At 47.5% G+C, this 15,608-nt stretch overlaps 2 protein-coding genes across 2 annotated transcripts in view; both read right to left on the bottom strand.

Annotated features, from left to right (window-relative positions):
• The window catches only part of LOC308515582 (CUB and sushi domain-containing protein 2-like), a gene marked incomplete at its 5' end in the record, with an annotated part of 92,296 nt that extends 87,433 nt beyond the window's left edge, over nt 1-4,863 (bottom strand). Inside the window, 6 exons of the mRNA XM_081086092.1 lie at nt 758-862; nt 1,452-1,548; nt 2,031-2,155; nt 2,573-2,776; nt 3,939-4,034; nt 4,791-4,863. Coding sequence (XP_080942218.1) covers nt 758-862; nt 1,452-1,548; nt 2,031-2,155; nt 2,573-2,776; nt 3,939-4,034; nt 4,791-4,863 — 700 coding nt within the window. The remainder of the gene's footprint in view (nt 1-757; nt 863-1,451; nt 1,549-2,030; nt 2,156-2,572; nt 2,777-3,938; nt 4,035-4,790) is intronic.
• Nucleotides 4,864-9,504: 4,641 nt separating this feature from the next.
• LOC308515581 (CUB and sushi domain-containing protein 2-like) overlaps nt 9,505-15,608 on the bottom strand; it is a gene marked incomplete at its 5' end in the record, with an annotated part of 48,805 nt that continues 42,701 nt past the window's right edge. Inside the window, 3 exons of the mRNA XM_081086091.1 lie at nt 9,505-11,029; nt 12,326-12,442; nt 13,407-13,601. Coding sequence (XP_080942217.1) covers nt 10,770-11,029; nt 12,326-12,442; nt 13,407-13,601 — 572 coding nt within the window. The 3' untranslated portion in view covers nt 9,505-10,769. The remainder of the gene's footprint in view (nt 11,030-12,325; nt 12,443-13,406; nt 13,602-15,608) is intronic.

The following is a 15,608-nucleotide window of genomic DNA, read 5'->3' as shown; positions in this document are numbered from 1 at the left end:
GAAAAAAATGTGGATTGGGTAAAAGACCCGGGATACTTCACCCCACCAGCTGAGTGGAGCCTCAGAGGTTTGCGGAGGAAGGTCCCAGAGGTCCCTGTCCTATCCTCTCCCCCTCAGGGTCTTTGCTTCAAGCTGCCCCAGGTCTCTCCTACTAGGCACTCCTCGGTTCTTTCAGGCCACGGGCATCCTGGGATCCAGCTAAGCCTCTCCCAACTCCCTGGATAAAGCTCATTTACTTTGGAGACCAGCTGAGCATCCGCATAACTCCCAGTGCTGACCCTGTCAGGCCTCGACCACCAACTGGGGCTTCCATCTGACAGCCCCACGCTGTCAGACCCAGTGAAGCCAGTCCTGCCTCCCCACATTGCCAAAGACAATCGCGTCACAGGACCAGGGCTTGGAGAGGCTGGTTTTTCAGCATTAGAGGAGATCACTTCTGTTTTCTCACATCCCAAATGATATACTGGGCATAGGCCAGTCACCAGGCCCCCTTCCCATTCCTGGTATGGACACAGAGGAAGCACACAGGTTTCTGAGCGACTGACATTTGGGTGACAATCCCGTCTCCACGGGCTGTGCAGCCTTAAGGAGGTTTTGGATCTTCTCTGAGCTTTTGAGGTCTCACCTAGGTCTGTGATAAGGCTTGAGTGGGATGGAGAAAACACAGGCCCATTATGACCCCTACTCATCCTGGGCACTCAGTACCTGCCCGTTCCCACCCTGAACCCCGTACACAGCTGAGACTCCGGACTCTCACTTTTGTACTCCAAGTGGAAGCCAGCTGCCGACACGCTGATATCTGAGTAGAAATGAAGGTAGAGCTGGTTGGAGGTGCTGTTCAGAAGGGCAGGCACAGTTGTTCCTAGGGCAAGAAACAGGGACCACTCAGCCTTAGCCTCCCCACCCCCAGAGCTCCTCCCTTTTCCTCTTGCTTCTGCTACCTGAGGACGTTCTGCTCCCAAGGACCCCAAATATCCCCAATGATGACACGCACTAAAAGACAAATTAGCCCTTCTCAGAGTGCTGGGTCTCCCATGTCCCAGGGAGGAGGGAGGCCCCAAACAACTTTCTGCAAAATGAGCAGTGACAGAGCCTCATGCAAGCAGGAGGCTGAGTTCCCTTCCAGCATCTTCGAAATAACTCTGACATGTCTCATTATCTGGGCAATACAGGCAGTGCAGGCAGTTTATCTGGGGCGCAGGACTCCTTTTTATATCTTGGCAACATGGGTTCTGGGGCGGTAGAAGAGGGTAAAGGGGGGATAAATAAATGGTAATAAAAGGAGACTTGCCCTGGGGTGGTAAACACACAATACAATACACAGGCAATGTAGACGTGAACACCTGAAACCTATATAGCTTAATTAGCAAGGTCACCCCAATAAATTCAATTAAAAATAATAAAGACCACCGCTACCCTCTGAGTTGAGGTCCCTGGAAGTCCCACCTCACCTGAGAAGCTCCCCAGCATAGTCACAGTGTTGTCTGCACCGTCAAACACTTCCAGCGAGTCCCAGTTCTGCTCTGTGACAAAACTGATGACTTGAATCTGGGAAGATAGAGGGATTGAATTGCTGGTTAGACAGCCTGTGGATTCCTCCACTTGGTTTTGACCGCTGGGCACCCGTTATGGCCCTAACTCTGTCCCTCCGGTTCAGGCTGCAAATGTGACGCTCTAGGTGTGTGCTTCTGGGCTTGCTCCTTCCCTTTACCCCCAATGTCCCCACAATCTTAAGAAAACCCTTCAAGCCATTTGAAAAGTATTTCCTATGAAGCCTCCCCAGTCTTTGTACTCCAGCCCCAGGCCCACTTCCTTCTCTGGCCCGCCCTGATGGCTGAAGCCAGTGCCCACCCCTCCTCCTTCCTGGTTACCTGGCCCTCTCCTCACTCTCCCTACCCCTGCAGCTCCTGGGCCATGAGCTCTCTGTTTTTCTGTTTGTGGGCCTCAACGCCACACTTGGCCTAAAGGGCAGGGACAGGGCTATGTCTGCTCTTGCCACCTGCCTGATGGAGATGTCTCCTCGCTCCTACCTGGATGCCAGCACCTTCGGGGACCATGATCTTCCACACGCAGTTGAGGCTGTTGAGGTAGGGCTCCGGGAAGCCAGGGGACAGGATGGTGCCCCTGCGCTCCGTGAGGTTGCCTCCGCATGGCACTGGGAGGAGGCAACTCTGGTCAGAGGCTTGTCTTTGAGGGTCTCCCATGGGAACCTCCCCAAACAGACTTTTCTCAGGGCTTCCCAGCCTGCTTGGGACCCTTTTCCCTGCTGACTTCTCCAGTAGAGCCCCAGTCCCACCCTCTCCCAAGAATCCTTCCCATGCAACCCTCTTCAGGGGCCTGGCCCCATACGTGTCCCTTCACACATGCCCCCACCCCCTAGCAACCTCAGCTCCTCCTCCTTGCTGTCTTCACATTCAACCCACAGGACCCGTGATCTGACTGGAATGGGACTCCCTACTTAAGTTATGCTGCAGCCAGGGGCTGCTGTGTGTCCCGGGGTAGCTGCCTCCCCAGGGAGAAGGGACTGTCTTCTGGCCACCCCTCCCCGAGTCCTGGTTATCCAGGTACTCACCCACACATGCTGGTGCTGAGACATTCCACTGGGCCAAGGCCCCGGGAACAGGGAGGCACTCGATTTCTGGGGACCCCTGCAGGGCATAGCCGGAATTGCATTCGAAGCGGACGATGGCCCCCACGGAGAAGTCACTGCCCAGTCTCTTGCCATAGCGGGGTTCGGGCACAGAGCTGCACTGCGTGGCGCTGGTTCGGGGCACCGCTGCAGAGGACAAGGGCACTGAGGGGCAGGCCTCTCCCTCTAGAAACGGGCCCAGGGATGGACACACACCTGGACTGGACCTGACAGCCTGGACGGGACCCCGAGAGGCTCTGGGCACTCTCCCTTGGCAGGGGTGGGGCTTCCCAGGATGAGGCCCGTTTACTGAACTAAGATGAAGACACCGTGCTGCCACACAGCTTCTGGAAACCAGGGAGGCAGTGTGAGTCCCCGGCCCAGGCTGCAGGCCCAGCGGTGGTCCTTGCCTTCCAATGCTGGCCCTCACCATCAGGTTCCCACATTCCCCACCAGGGAGAAAGGCCCTTCCTCCACGTCAGTGCCCTCACTTGATGTTGGTCTCTTCTCCCATGTGCCTTAGACCTGCCCAGGGCCTGATCTTCATCACGCGAATCTCTGCTCTTCCCACCCACAATGGTAGACAGGACCTTTAACCTAAGCCCAGGTATGGCGTCGCCTGTGGCAGGACTCCCCCTGCACAGGGCAAGGTAGCTCATCTGGGCAATTGAATGAACAGAAGCACACTTAGACTGAGTCTCAAAAAGGGGACAGTCTCCCAGGCAAGGAGAGGCTGGGGCCTGCAGGTGACCAGGGCCAGTAAGAAAGGGAACACACACTGGTGACCTGCCTGGTCTGGCTGCCCTGTGAGCTCTTTTAATCCTATCAGTGAAGTCATGTTATTACTCTCATTTAACAGTTGAGCAAACTGGGACTCCAAAAGCTGGAGTAACTGGTGCCCAGTTAGAAAGTGGCAGGGCTGGCATCCAGTTCCATGTCCATCTCACTGCCAAGCCCGGGTTTCCCCCACACCTTTCCTGGGCCTTGTGGAAAACCTAGCTCCATAGGAGAGTCTAGGAAAGACCTGAGCTGGTCTTCCCACTGCCTTAGAGGCTGTACCAAGCAGTATAGGGGTAGAATTAGCTTCCCATGTCTGATTTCTCCCCGCATTCAACATGCAGTTTGGTCTGAGAACTGTCTATTGAGTAAATGAATGTATAAAATCAAACTGAATTTCAAAGCGCTGCCCCGCAAACTAGTAACTGCCCCAAATGCCCTAAGAATGAGTCTCAGACTAAGGGGCAGAGGTCGCATTGAGTCACTGGAAACCCGAGCCTGCCTCGCCCTCCCAGGCCCCCATCCCGCATACCTTGGTAGACAAAGTGGAAGCCTCTGGCTGGTGCTTGGCCTTTGGCACTGAACTTAATGAGAACTTGACTGGAGGTGGCCAAGGGCAGCGATTCCCCTGCCGAGAGGAGGAGAGGAAGACAGTGAGCCCAGCAGCTGGGCCGGCAGCCGAAATCCCGGCCAGGAGGAGGGGTGCCCATCCCCCGCACAGCAATTCCCTCCACACGCCAGGTCTTCCTGAAATGAAACCTCGCATTTTTACTGCCGGTTTCAGTGTAAAGTTTGCAGAAGGCTTTAGCATCCATGGCCTTACCCTGATCCACAGTCAATGTGAGGTTGGCATGACAAGAGCTCCGTAACCCCAGTTAAGAGATCAAGGAAGAGGGTCAGAATGACTAAATGACCTGCCTCGAGAGGAGAAAGCCCCTAAAGATGTGCGGACCCGAGGGATGAGGACAACAGCCATCGCAAACCGGTTTACTAGGAGAGCTGCCCTCCGTCTGACAGGAGAAAAAGCACCGGCTTCGGCAAGGAGGGTGCTGTGATCTTTGAGATGAACTGGCCTTTCCCAGACTCTCTGTGAAATGATCAAGAACCAGAGCGATCCTATAATTTATTGCCCATCTGAGAACACTTTGGGACTAAAAGGGCATGCTCTTAATACTTACACTGGGGCAACCAAGAGGAAGCTGGGACTGTCCCAGGCAAAGCAGGACATACTGTCACCCAACTGATAACACAAACGGATGGAAGCCTGAAGGGGTGCATGAAGTCTGACAGTCTTTCTATCGAAGATGAAGGTGTACCTTCTGCTTGATGTGGTACAGACGGGCGGAATAAAGGCAGCACAACCAGAACTACGGCCGGGACGCACAGTCTTGGTCATCATCACCTTCCCGTGGAGCTGAGGGGTACGGAGCGGCAGGCATGGCCTGGCCACTCTGCATGATGCCCCCCTGAGAATGGCTGCTGGCTCCAGCAACAGAAGAGAAGTGGGGGCTGCAGAGAGCTGGGCTCCGTTTCCACTGCAGTGAGGCCTGGAGTTGGCATCAGCCAAGAAGCAGAGAGCTGATGGGATGCTATTGGCCACAGGGAGTGGACAGCCTTCTGCACAGCACACTTCGACTTACATGTGACCCAGGTGGCTGAGCCTGTTAGGAGTCATTGCCCCAGCTAACTCTTGGCTGCCAAAGCAAAAACAAAACAAAACAAAACAAAACACCCCCCAAAAAACCCACCCAAACAAAACACCACAACTCATGAAGACAGAGGGGATCCTTGTTACCTCTACCTTCTCCCCTTGACGGATGTCAGTGGGACAAAACTCAGCTTCCCATTCTCCCATCACCTGGCCTGACATGTGTGGATGAGGAGCCCCCCAAACGCCTACAGAACCCATTTGGACTTTCATTCCTGGACACATGCAGACTTCCCTCTCCATGGCTAAGCAAGTGCTAGTAAAATCACTGGACATAAGAATATATTTCAAAGTTTTAAGGGACGAAAGCACTCTTGAGAAACCAATGCGAATATTTTTATATGAACTACAACAAAGAACAGGCAAAATCTCAGAAGACTGTCAATCATGACTGTCACAAGATTAAATCTAGCATTGCCCCTGTGAAATCAGAAGAGAAAGGCATGTCAAAGGAAAGAGCTGAGATTAATAAAGGCTTCAAAGAGATGAGAAATGCTAGTACGTGGCAGATGGATTCTGCAGAAATTGAACAGCGACATGGAGATTAAATTTGGGAAATTCTTCTAGAATTCACAGAAAAAGGATAAAGAGATTAAAATAATGAGGGAAATGATGAGCGACATGGAAGACAGATGAAAAAAATCCAATATGCATATATCAAGAATTCTAGAGAGAGAGAAGGCAAGAGAAATTGAAGGAGGAAAAAAATAAGTTAGGAAAGAAGATAACATTCCTAAGCTTAAGAGAGACTTAAGGTTTGGACTGAAATTGCTCATAAAGTGCCAGATCTAATGAATGGAAAATGATTTCTAAGCAAAACATCCTGGTGGGCTTTTTGATTTTAGAAATTAAGAAAAATATGCAAGGCATTTAGAAAGAAAAGTACTAGTTACCTACAAAATAAAGAATCAGGTTGGACTCCACCTCATCTGCAACAGTAGCTGTTGGAATAGAGTGGAATACTACAATGTTGAAAGAAAAAATTTGTGACCCATAACTTGATTTAGAATCAAGTTGTCAATTATATAATATGTGAAAGGAAATTCATTCTCATACATGCAAGGTGACAGAAAATACTGCAGTTATGAGCCTTATTAAAAAAAAATGAAATTAAGAAAATAAAAAACTTCTGGGATAAAGACAATCTGGAAAGTACAGTAAAACCCCACAATTATTATGAATAGGTAATAAAACTAAATGTAAAAATAAAAACTTGTTCTTGAGGAAGAAGTCCATAATTTAAAAATAATTACTAATAACATTAATATAAAAGTCCAAATATATAAAAAAACACATGGAAATTAGAGATGGAGTCAATATGAATGGAAAAGTGAGGAGCAATGAACTCAAAAACCAAATAAAAACCCAGAAAGAACAAAACAGTTGACAGGTAGCACACCAGATGTTCCACTTATAAAATCAGTAAGTAAACTTCCTTTTAAAAGGAAAAGACTGTCACAGAAAATGAGGAAAGATATGTTAGGCAAACACAGTTATAAAAATTGTTAGAAACACAAGTAGATAACAAAATATCACGATTGTATGGGAAACACTTCCACACAGCATTCTGTTACTGACACAGCAAATAAAAAAGGAAAACGAAGATTGTTGAGTGGTGTCCCTACGCTTTTCCCTCCTCAATACACACTTCACTCCCATCAGTCCAGGTGGCTCATCATCAGTGTTTCTCCAGGAATAAGATATGATTTGAGTATATTTGAATATATTGATGCTATATCTATAAGATCTATCTATCTATCTATCTATCTTTTCTATTTCTACTGGTCCCCATCTGTATCTACAACTATATCCATATATACATCTATAAGTTCCAAATGTATACATGTCCATTTCTATCTGTACCTATATTTATACTTTTATATCTGTATCTGCTTATACCTCTGTCTATCTATCTATCTGTCTATCTATCTATCTATCAAGAAATTTTGAAAAAGCATCATACCACAATAGATCCCAATTTATAGTTCTAGTTGGGTGTGAATGTGTGGGGTGGTGGTGTAGAAAAATCATCTGATTGGGAACCATTGATATAATGAATTTAAAAATAAAATTGAGTAAGACTGATCTAATTGCTATTACAAAGCTCATTTAATCCAAACAATAACTCCAGGCGGTAGAACTTTTACTCTGCATTTTACAGATGAGGAAACTGAACCTCAGAGTGGTCAAGTGTTGTGCCCCTAGGCACCTGGCAAGGAAGTGTGAGAGCTCAGGTTAGAGTGTAGGCAGGGAGGCTGCAGACAGAGCTGAGGTTAGATGCAGGCAGGGAGGCTGCAGGGAGAGCTGAGGTTAGATGCAGGCAGGGAGGCTGCAGGGAGAGCTGAGGTTAGATGCAGGCAGGGAGGCTGCAGGCAGAGCTGAGGTTAGATGCAGGCAGGGAGGCTGCAGGCAGAGCTGAGGTTAGATGCAGGCAGGGAGGCTGCAGGCAGAGCTGAGGTTAGATGTAGGAGGTGAGGCTGCAGGGAGAGCTGAGGTTAGATGCAGGAGGTGAGGCTGCAGGGAGAGCTGAGGTTAGATGCAGGCAGGGAGGCTGCAGGGAGAGCTGAGGTTAGATGCAGGCAGGGAGGCTGCAGGCAGAGCTGAGGTTAGATGCAGGCAGGAAGGCTGCAGGGGCTGAGCTGCCCTTCTCTCTGTAAGGCATCTGGATCCCGCAGAGAACCTGCATTCTTCTCAGATACTTGGGGAATTTAAAAACAAGCCCTTGGCTACTAAGAGGCTTGTGAGGGCCTCATTTAATCCCCAAGGCAGAATGGTAAACTACATTCTCTAACCACATGACAATAAAAACAGAAAACAACACAAATGTAACAAGAACAAAATCCAGGTTCTTGGGGGAAATAGGGGAAAGAGACATTCTCAAACAAGTCCTGGGAGAAAAGAATAAAACTGGATCATGAATTATTTAGAAAGTAACAATGATGAAAACAGTACATATCAAAATTGGTGGCTTGAAACCAAACTATGCTTAGAGGCGAATATATTGAATATATTGCTGTAAACATGCTCTTCATTACAGAGAAAATAACAAACAAAGCTGTCAATTCAAGGCATTAGAACAAGAAGAACAAAATAATCTGAAGAACAAAAGAGGGAGAAAGACATTATGAGAAGAAAGGCAGAGGTTAACTAATTAGGAAATAATAACCAACTCCACAGACGAATCGGTAAGTAGATGCAGTACAAAGAAAATGAAACAAAATGAACAACACAAAACCCCTGGTCCGGTGGAGTCAGAGGAGGAGAACACAGCGTTCTAGGAGACATAACCACTAACAGAAAGGAGATTAATTAGTGCCACAGCGTATTATATAAGCAATGTTGCTAAGTTTAAAATAATTACAAAATAAAAATTTTACTGAAATATAAAACACCAGCATTCATAACAAAGTAAGATACTGAACAGGCCAATAACCATGGAAATAAGTAAGAGAAAAAACACTGAAGAGGCAGAGATAAAATAATGAGATACATTTATGTGCTGAGGATATTACTTCTTGCCTAAAGGACCCAGGAGAATCAGTTGGCAGCGTTAGCATTGTTAGGGAGGGTTGGATGACTTTGCAAAATGAATACAGCAAAAATGCCAGTTTTCTAATACACTGGCAAGGCCCATTTACAGCAGCAACAACAATTGCCATGAAATATCTAGAAAAAAGTTAACAAAGAATGCATACGGCCTAAATGAAAAGTGTAACACCTTCCAAAGGTTACAAAGGAAGCAGAAATGGAGAGATATAGCATGTTCCTGAAAGGGAAGAAGAATTCCTATTATAAAGATGAGTTATCCCCAATTAATCTATAGGTTTAGCGAACTCCAGTGAAAATTCCAATGCAATTTTTAAAAAACTTGGCAACATATTTCTAAAATTTATCTGGAGGCACAAGTTAAGCAAGAGAAGCCAATAAAAATTCAAAACAAAGAATGTCTATGAGAACTTATCTTACCATATGTTTAAAGTTGTGATAATATCAAACAATATTATAATGTTACAATAATTAAAGCTTTTTCATATTGATATAAGAGTCAACAGACACTTAGAGGAAATGGATAAGAGGTCTAGAAACGTACCCTTTCCTTCATAAAAATTTAATATATGTAAATCTGGCATTTTGAAATACTGTTAGGACAACTGATTAACTAAGTTTGAAAGAATATGATTATATTCCCCATATCAAATAATATATCAAAATAAAGCCCAAAGTTATTAAAACAAAACAATGAAATGAAAAAGAAGTAAAAGAAAACACACAGGAATATTTATTTCATCAGCATGAAAGTAAAGGAGAAAACCATAAAAGAAAAACATTGATAGATTTGATATTACAGGAAATTTAAATTTTTTTTTTTTTTTTTTTTATATATTTTATTGAGTTTTTACAGAGAGGAAAGGAGAGAGATAGAGAGTTAGAAACATCGATGAGAGAGAAACATCGACCAGCTGCCTCCTGCACACTCCCCACTGGGGATGTGCCCGCAACCCAGGTACATGCCCTTGACCGGAATCGAACCTGGGACCTTTCAGTCCGCAGGCCGACGCTCTATCCACAGAGCCAAACCGGTTTCGGCGGAAATTTAAATTTTGACATTAAAACCCACCCTGAAGAAAATTAAATGGCAAACGACACAAATTTAAATAAAATTTAAATTTCCTGACATTAAAACACACCCTGAAGAAAATTAAATGGCAAGTGAAAGGGGAAGTCTTTTTATAACATATGATATAGACAAGAGGTTTTTATAGCATACAATATATATATAGCTTATAATAATATGGTACTCTACTATATAAATAAGAAAATAAATGCTAATAGAAAAATCAATACTAATTTACAAGTGGATTCACAAATAAAAAAGCATGGGCCAATAATTTCATTATAAAAATGTTAACCTAACTAGTAATAAAAAAAGCAAATTAAAAAATGAGATACCATTTTCACTTTTCAAACTGATAATGCTTTTGCTTTTTAATTACCCAATTTTGTGAGGATAAAACATTCCCTCTTATTCATTGTTGGTGAACAAAGTGGCAGGAATTTTCTAGGGGCATATTTGACAATCTGTTAAAAGAGAATTAAGGATCTCACATATCCTTTACTTGGCAATTCTACTTCTAGATATTCCAAGGTAATAGAGATGTGTATAATGACATGTAGAATACACAGAATTACTATTCAAATGAGTGAAAAATTGGAAACAATCTACATGTTCAATAATAGGGAATTCATTACATAAATTTTAAATAACTATATGATAGACTATTATGCAGCATTTAAAAATCCTATTATAGGATAAAATAATGACAGAGACATAATGACATGCTCATGATGAATATTTCAATAAAAATATGTATATTGCTTTGTTCAATAAAATATGTAAAAGATTAAGTCTAAGTAGATATAAAGACTGGAAACGAGATACACTATCTTTTCAGTGGTTCTTTCTGGGTGGCTTTTATTTATTTTAATTCTCTATATAATTATTTTCTGATTTGCTGTAAGTTTTCTACAATGAAAATGCAGTATGTTTGTAATTGGAGAAATGTATTGGGGTTAAATATAAAACAACGGGGCATGCTACACCCCACAGGGTGGTGCAGACACAGCTTGGGGTGAGAGCGGTTTTGGAAGCCCCTTCTAGGTATGGGCTGTCAGGAGCTGAAGGCTGCAAACACCCAGCAGTGGGGTTCCACCTGCAGGCAGGCTCCTAGGGCCTCTTTCCTTTGAGCTGGCCTGGGAGGCCCCGACCCACCACATCCCATTGCTGGCCCAGCCCGGGGTACCTGTATGGGTGCCGGACAGGGAGCTGAGGAGTCGGGAGTGCTGGCTGTGGCCATCGTGCACCTCCACCACGTCATTGAGGGCCGTGTGGAAGAAGGCGAACTGTCCGAACACCACTGCGGGGGGAGAGAGTGGAGAGCTCAGTGTGGAAGACTGCGTGCCATGCTGGGGGGAAGGATGGGAGGTCGGGGGGACCCTAGGCCAGGAAGAGGGAAGCCTCAGAGGGAGTCGTTGATTCCTGGGGCGAACTCCTTGCTGAGCCTTTCTACTGGCTGATTAGCACACTGGCCAGCCCCCAGGCACAGGGACGCAGGGAGCTGGGAAGGGCTGGCTGGCTGGCCTCCCACATGGGTCAGGATCGCACTGAGAACTGCACCGATGGTCAGGCTGGTGACGGTGGCCCTGAGCTCATCTACTCCCAGAAAGCAGTTGCTGCAGCTACTCAAGGACATGAAAGGGCTTTGGTAACACCCCTCATTTTCCATGTGATCTCAGGGCCTTGTCCCTGACAGGTGCTTAATAGATGTTTGGGGAGTGACAGCAGGTCTTGCCCTGCGAAGCAGCTTGCTCTCTGCAGGCTGCCCAGTCTCTCTCCTAGGTGGTCAGGATATATCAATGCCCTCTGCCCCATTCGACACCAACTGTGTATAGAAATAGCTCTTATTCCCCCTACAAAGAAGAGACCCAGGGAGAAAGCAGCCAGGCTGCTCACCTGATTGTTCAGGTACCACTGGCCTGTGCTCCCCAGGAACATTCTGAGTCCCCCAGGGATGGCAGCACTTGTGAATGTCCCCACTCCCAGTTGAGAAGCTCTGCTTCTTTTTACCTTGGATTCTTGGAACCTGGAGGTTTCTATGTCTTCTCAGAGCCTGCTTCTCATTTTTTTCTTGCTCATCCTGCTTATAGCTGCTTGGACCAGGCTCAGGTCTCAGAAGGAATGATGAGGCTCCTAGCCCCTTCACTTGTATTTGCAACCTAGCTCCATCCCACTCCTCACTTTTTCCTGCCCCTTGGCTACCCATCCCTGAGTTCCCAATCGGCCTGGGTCTGCAGCATCTCTATTCAGACTTGGGCTGTGCTGGGTAGCCAAGTGCTCCCACCTTCCCTGGGTTCTGCCTACTTCCTCACTAGCCCCATCCTCTTGCTTCCGGCCGACTTGTGCCCTTCCTGCCTCGTGTGTCAGGAGTGTATTCTACAGCCCACTTCGGGCACCCAGACTCAGTTGTCCTTTAGGGGTGTTACCAAAGCCCTTTCAAAGCCCTTTCAGTGTCCTGTAGGGGACACTGTTCTGCCTATTCCCACAAAAGGCGTGGATACAACTGGGAGTGGAATTGGGATACAATTGGGAAGGGCCTGAGGAGTGGGAAGGAGTCAGAAAACGTAAACAAATAAACATACATAAAGCCCCATACCATAATCCTTGGGCACAGTGACAAAATACAGGCAGATCTGTCCACTGGTGTAGTTCTGGGGATAGTTGGGGGACAAGACCACTCCATCTGAACCCACATACTGTCCTCCACAGGGGGCTGAAAGAGAAATCAGACAGAGGGCCAGGTGACCTGTGGGCCTCATCAGTGTCCATCCTTTGTCCTGCTCACTCCCCAATTGAGCTTCTGGCCCTGCTGGGCTGCCATGAGGTGCACAGCCACTGACATGGAGGAAGTGACTTCTGAGGACACCACCCTGTCCTACCCGAGGACATCCATCCCTGACCTGGCACATGGCCTAAAACCCACCCTGATGCTATCAGCGACCCTCCTGCGCACATGCCAACCCTAGCCCTCTAACTATTAACAAGGGCGCTGGTCTCCGGAGACACAGCCTTGAGGAGCATTTTAGGAACCTCTTCTGCTGACAAGGAGAACCAGAACTACTCTGCCACTCCCATGGCTGTCGTCTGCACCTGGTGGTTAGTGTCTGCATGAGTGGAGAGCCACGGCTTCCCCAGACTAGCCCCACGACCCAGCCACCTTCTGCTCTCATCCAAGGGTACCCTGTTCCGCAGGGGGTGGGCCTCAGAGCCAAGCTCTTTCACCTGGGCAGAGGGTGCTCTTCAACCTAGGTGGCTGCCATGCTCTTGAAGTTCTGACATTACATCTGCTAGGATTCCATGGTTAACCCACATCCCTGGTCAGCCCACCCCGGGGGCCTTAGTTTTAGACATCGGGCCCCTAAGTGATTTTTCATAGGACCAAAAATGAGCTGGGTCATCTTTAAGCTCTCTTCTTCCTGGTCTGAGCCACTGGCATGTCTGTGGGCCGCTGTTGAGGACTTGTGAGTGTGGGTGGGACACGTGATCTGAGAGAGATGACACTGACAGGGACTAGCATACCTGGTGAATTATCAGCCATTCTCACTTACAGCGAACCCAAGGAGAAGCCCTGCTTTTGAGGACCCTGCCCCCCTCCCCCCCTCCCCTTGCCCATAGCCTCTTCTGCCTCTGGCATGCCCTTCCTCCCTCTTTCTCCCTCCCCACCCCTGCTCCCCGACCTGTGCACACTGGCCGGGGGTTGTTCCATGCAGGCTTCCCATCGGGCCCCAGGACGCAGCTCAGGGTTGATGAGCCCTCCACTTCATAGCCCCCGTGGCAGTAGTAGGTAATGGAGGAGCCCAGCTTTAGGTCGGACCCCACTCGTGTGCCGTTCTTGACTGTACCAGGATCAAAGCATGACTCTCGTGGGTTTTCTGGGAAAAAGAAAAATAAACACATACACATATGCAGCACTCATTAGTGGCCTGACTCCATGGCGCAGCACCCATAAGGAAACCCTGACTGTAATAGCCACAGAGCACGTGTGGTTAGCAATCTAGGGCTGGAAATCATCTTGCAGAGTGAAATTTCACCTCCTCGCTCCACATTCTTGCCCTGAACTATGAAGGAGGGAACTGTGCAAACCTATGGGGAGCTTTCTCATCCCTTAGCCCACTCTCCCAGAGAGGCATGTGATGCTGGGACTGGCAGGAGCTGAGGGTCCTGGATCATATCCCAGCTGTGGACAGGGTCACTGTGGTAAAGGTCAGTGTTTAGGCCAGGGGTGGGCAAACTTGTTGACTCGAGGGCCACAATGGGTTCTTAAACTGGACCGGAGGGCCGGAACAAAAGCATGGATGGAGTGTTTGTGTGAACTAATATAAATTCAAAGTAAACATCATTACATAAAAGGGTGCGGTCTTTTTTTTTTTAGTTTTATTCATTTCAAATGGGCTGGATCCGGCCCGCGGGCCGTAGTTTGCCCACGGCTGGTTTAGGCACAGTCCACCCCTTTGCTCATCGTAGACCACCCACACTCAGTACGGCAGGCCTCCTCAGCCTCCTGCCTCACTTCTGGTGGCTGCTTTCTTTTCCTCTCTTTTGCCTACAGCTACGCTGCTGGCTGGGGAGGTAGAACTGCACTGGCTTTGCAGGCTGTCATCTCCATGCCTTGCAGGTACTTCTGAGCACCAGGGTATCAATACTAGATTGAGGAAGAAAGTAGAAAACCCATTCTAGACGGGGTAAGTCTGGTCTCCAACGTAGTTTTCCAGAGCTTTCCAGGGGGCACTGGGTGCTGGCGGGTTCATTACGACAGTATTTCCCATTTGGCTACTGTGCTTGTATGTCTTTCCCATCAGGCATAGCACAACGTGCTTAAAGGCACCCACTCTACCCCTTGCACTGGACCAAAGAGAACCTGATGCTGCCCGAGCAATTACAGGACTAGCCAGGGCCCCGAATCTCCACAGCCTCCCTGCCGTCAGCTGGAAATCCTGAGCCATGTTCACTTCCATGCACTGCTGCTTCTCCTCATTGTCTTTGTTCCAGGACCACTGATGGTCAAGAGGCCTGTCATCAGGGCTGGGCAGTGACAGGACACAACTGAGGCTGGGAAGTAGCAGGGAAATGCAACTGATACCAGGAGACTATGCTACCAAGAGGTCTAGAGACGGGGGCTCACAATGAGGTGCCGACAGTCCTTGCAGGAGGACTCAGAAACTGGAAGAGATCTGAGGAGGAAAGAACCAGAATAAAAAGGATCAGAGTTCAGAGATGAATGGCTCGAGAGGAAATTTGCTGATGGCTGTCATTGTCACCTGGTGCCTTGTAAGCTACTTATACAAGCGGCATCTATGGCTTTAGCATGTGTTGTTCAGCTGCCAATTAGCCTGCTGACTGATGGAATGGGTCTCTGAGAGTCTATGTTCCTGTTGACTCTCACCACTCTTGCACTGGAGCCCTTATGAGGGCCCAACGCTTGGTCTTTGCCCATCTCAGGGGGTGGAGCAGTCCCAGATATACCAGTAAATTCACACTCTAGTGGGACCCCGATTATTGTCTCTCACCTGGTAGAGGAGCCCTCAGTGGTTCCTTCAGGTGCCCTGTGATGTGTCCCTTTGACTCCCACACCAAATCTGTCCTCTCCCTAAACTTGGTGGCTCTGGTAAGAATACAACTGGCCATTGCCTGACTCATATGCAAATCACAGAGATAGAGAACTGTCCCCAGATCTTATATTTCATCTGTCCTTCTTATAAATTCAAAGTGGGTCAAATCTTATTTAAAGTTCAGAGAAATTAAGTAACTTGGGATCAAATCCACATAGCTCATTAGAAGCAAAACTAGGTGTGGCATCCAATATCTATTCCCCACCTTCATCCTTAAACAAAGGAACCCAGGTTTTATGCAGAGAATCATGGCACCAGCTAAAATCTACA

This window comes from Myotis nattereri (genome assembly GCF_964212035.1).
Source record: "Myotis nattereri genome assembly, chromosome: 3".
Classification (NCBI taxonomy): domain Eukaryota; kingdom Metazoa; phylum Chordata; class Mammalia; order Chiroptera; family Vespertilionidae; genus Myotis; species Myotis nattereri.
Note: the sequence above shows the minus strand (reverse complement) of the source record. Positions and strands in the feature narration are given on the sequence as shown.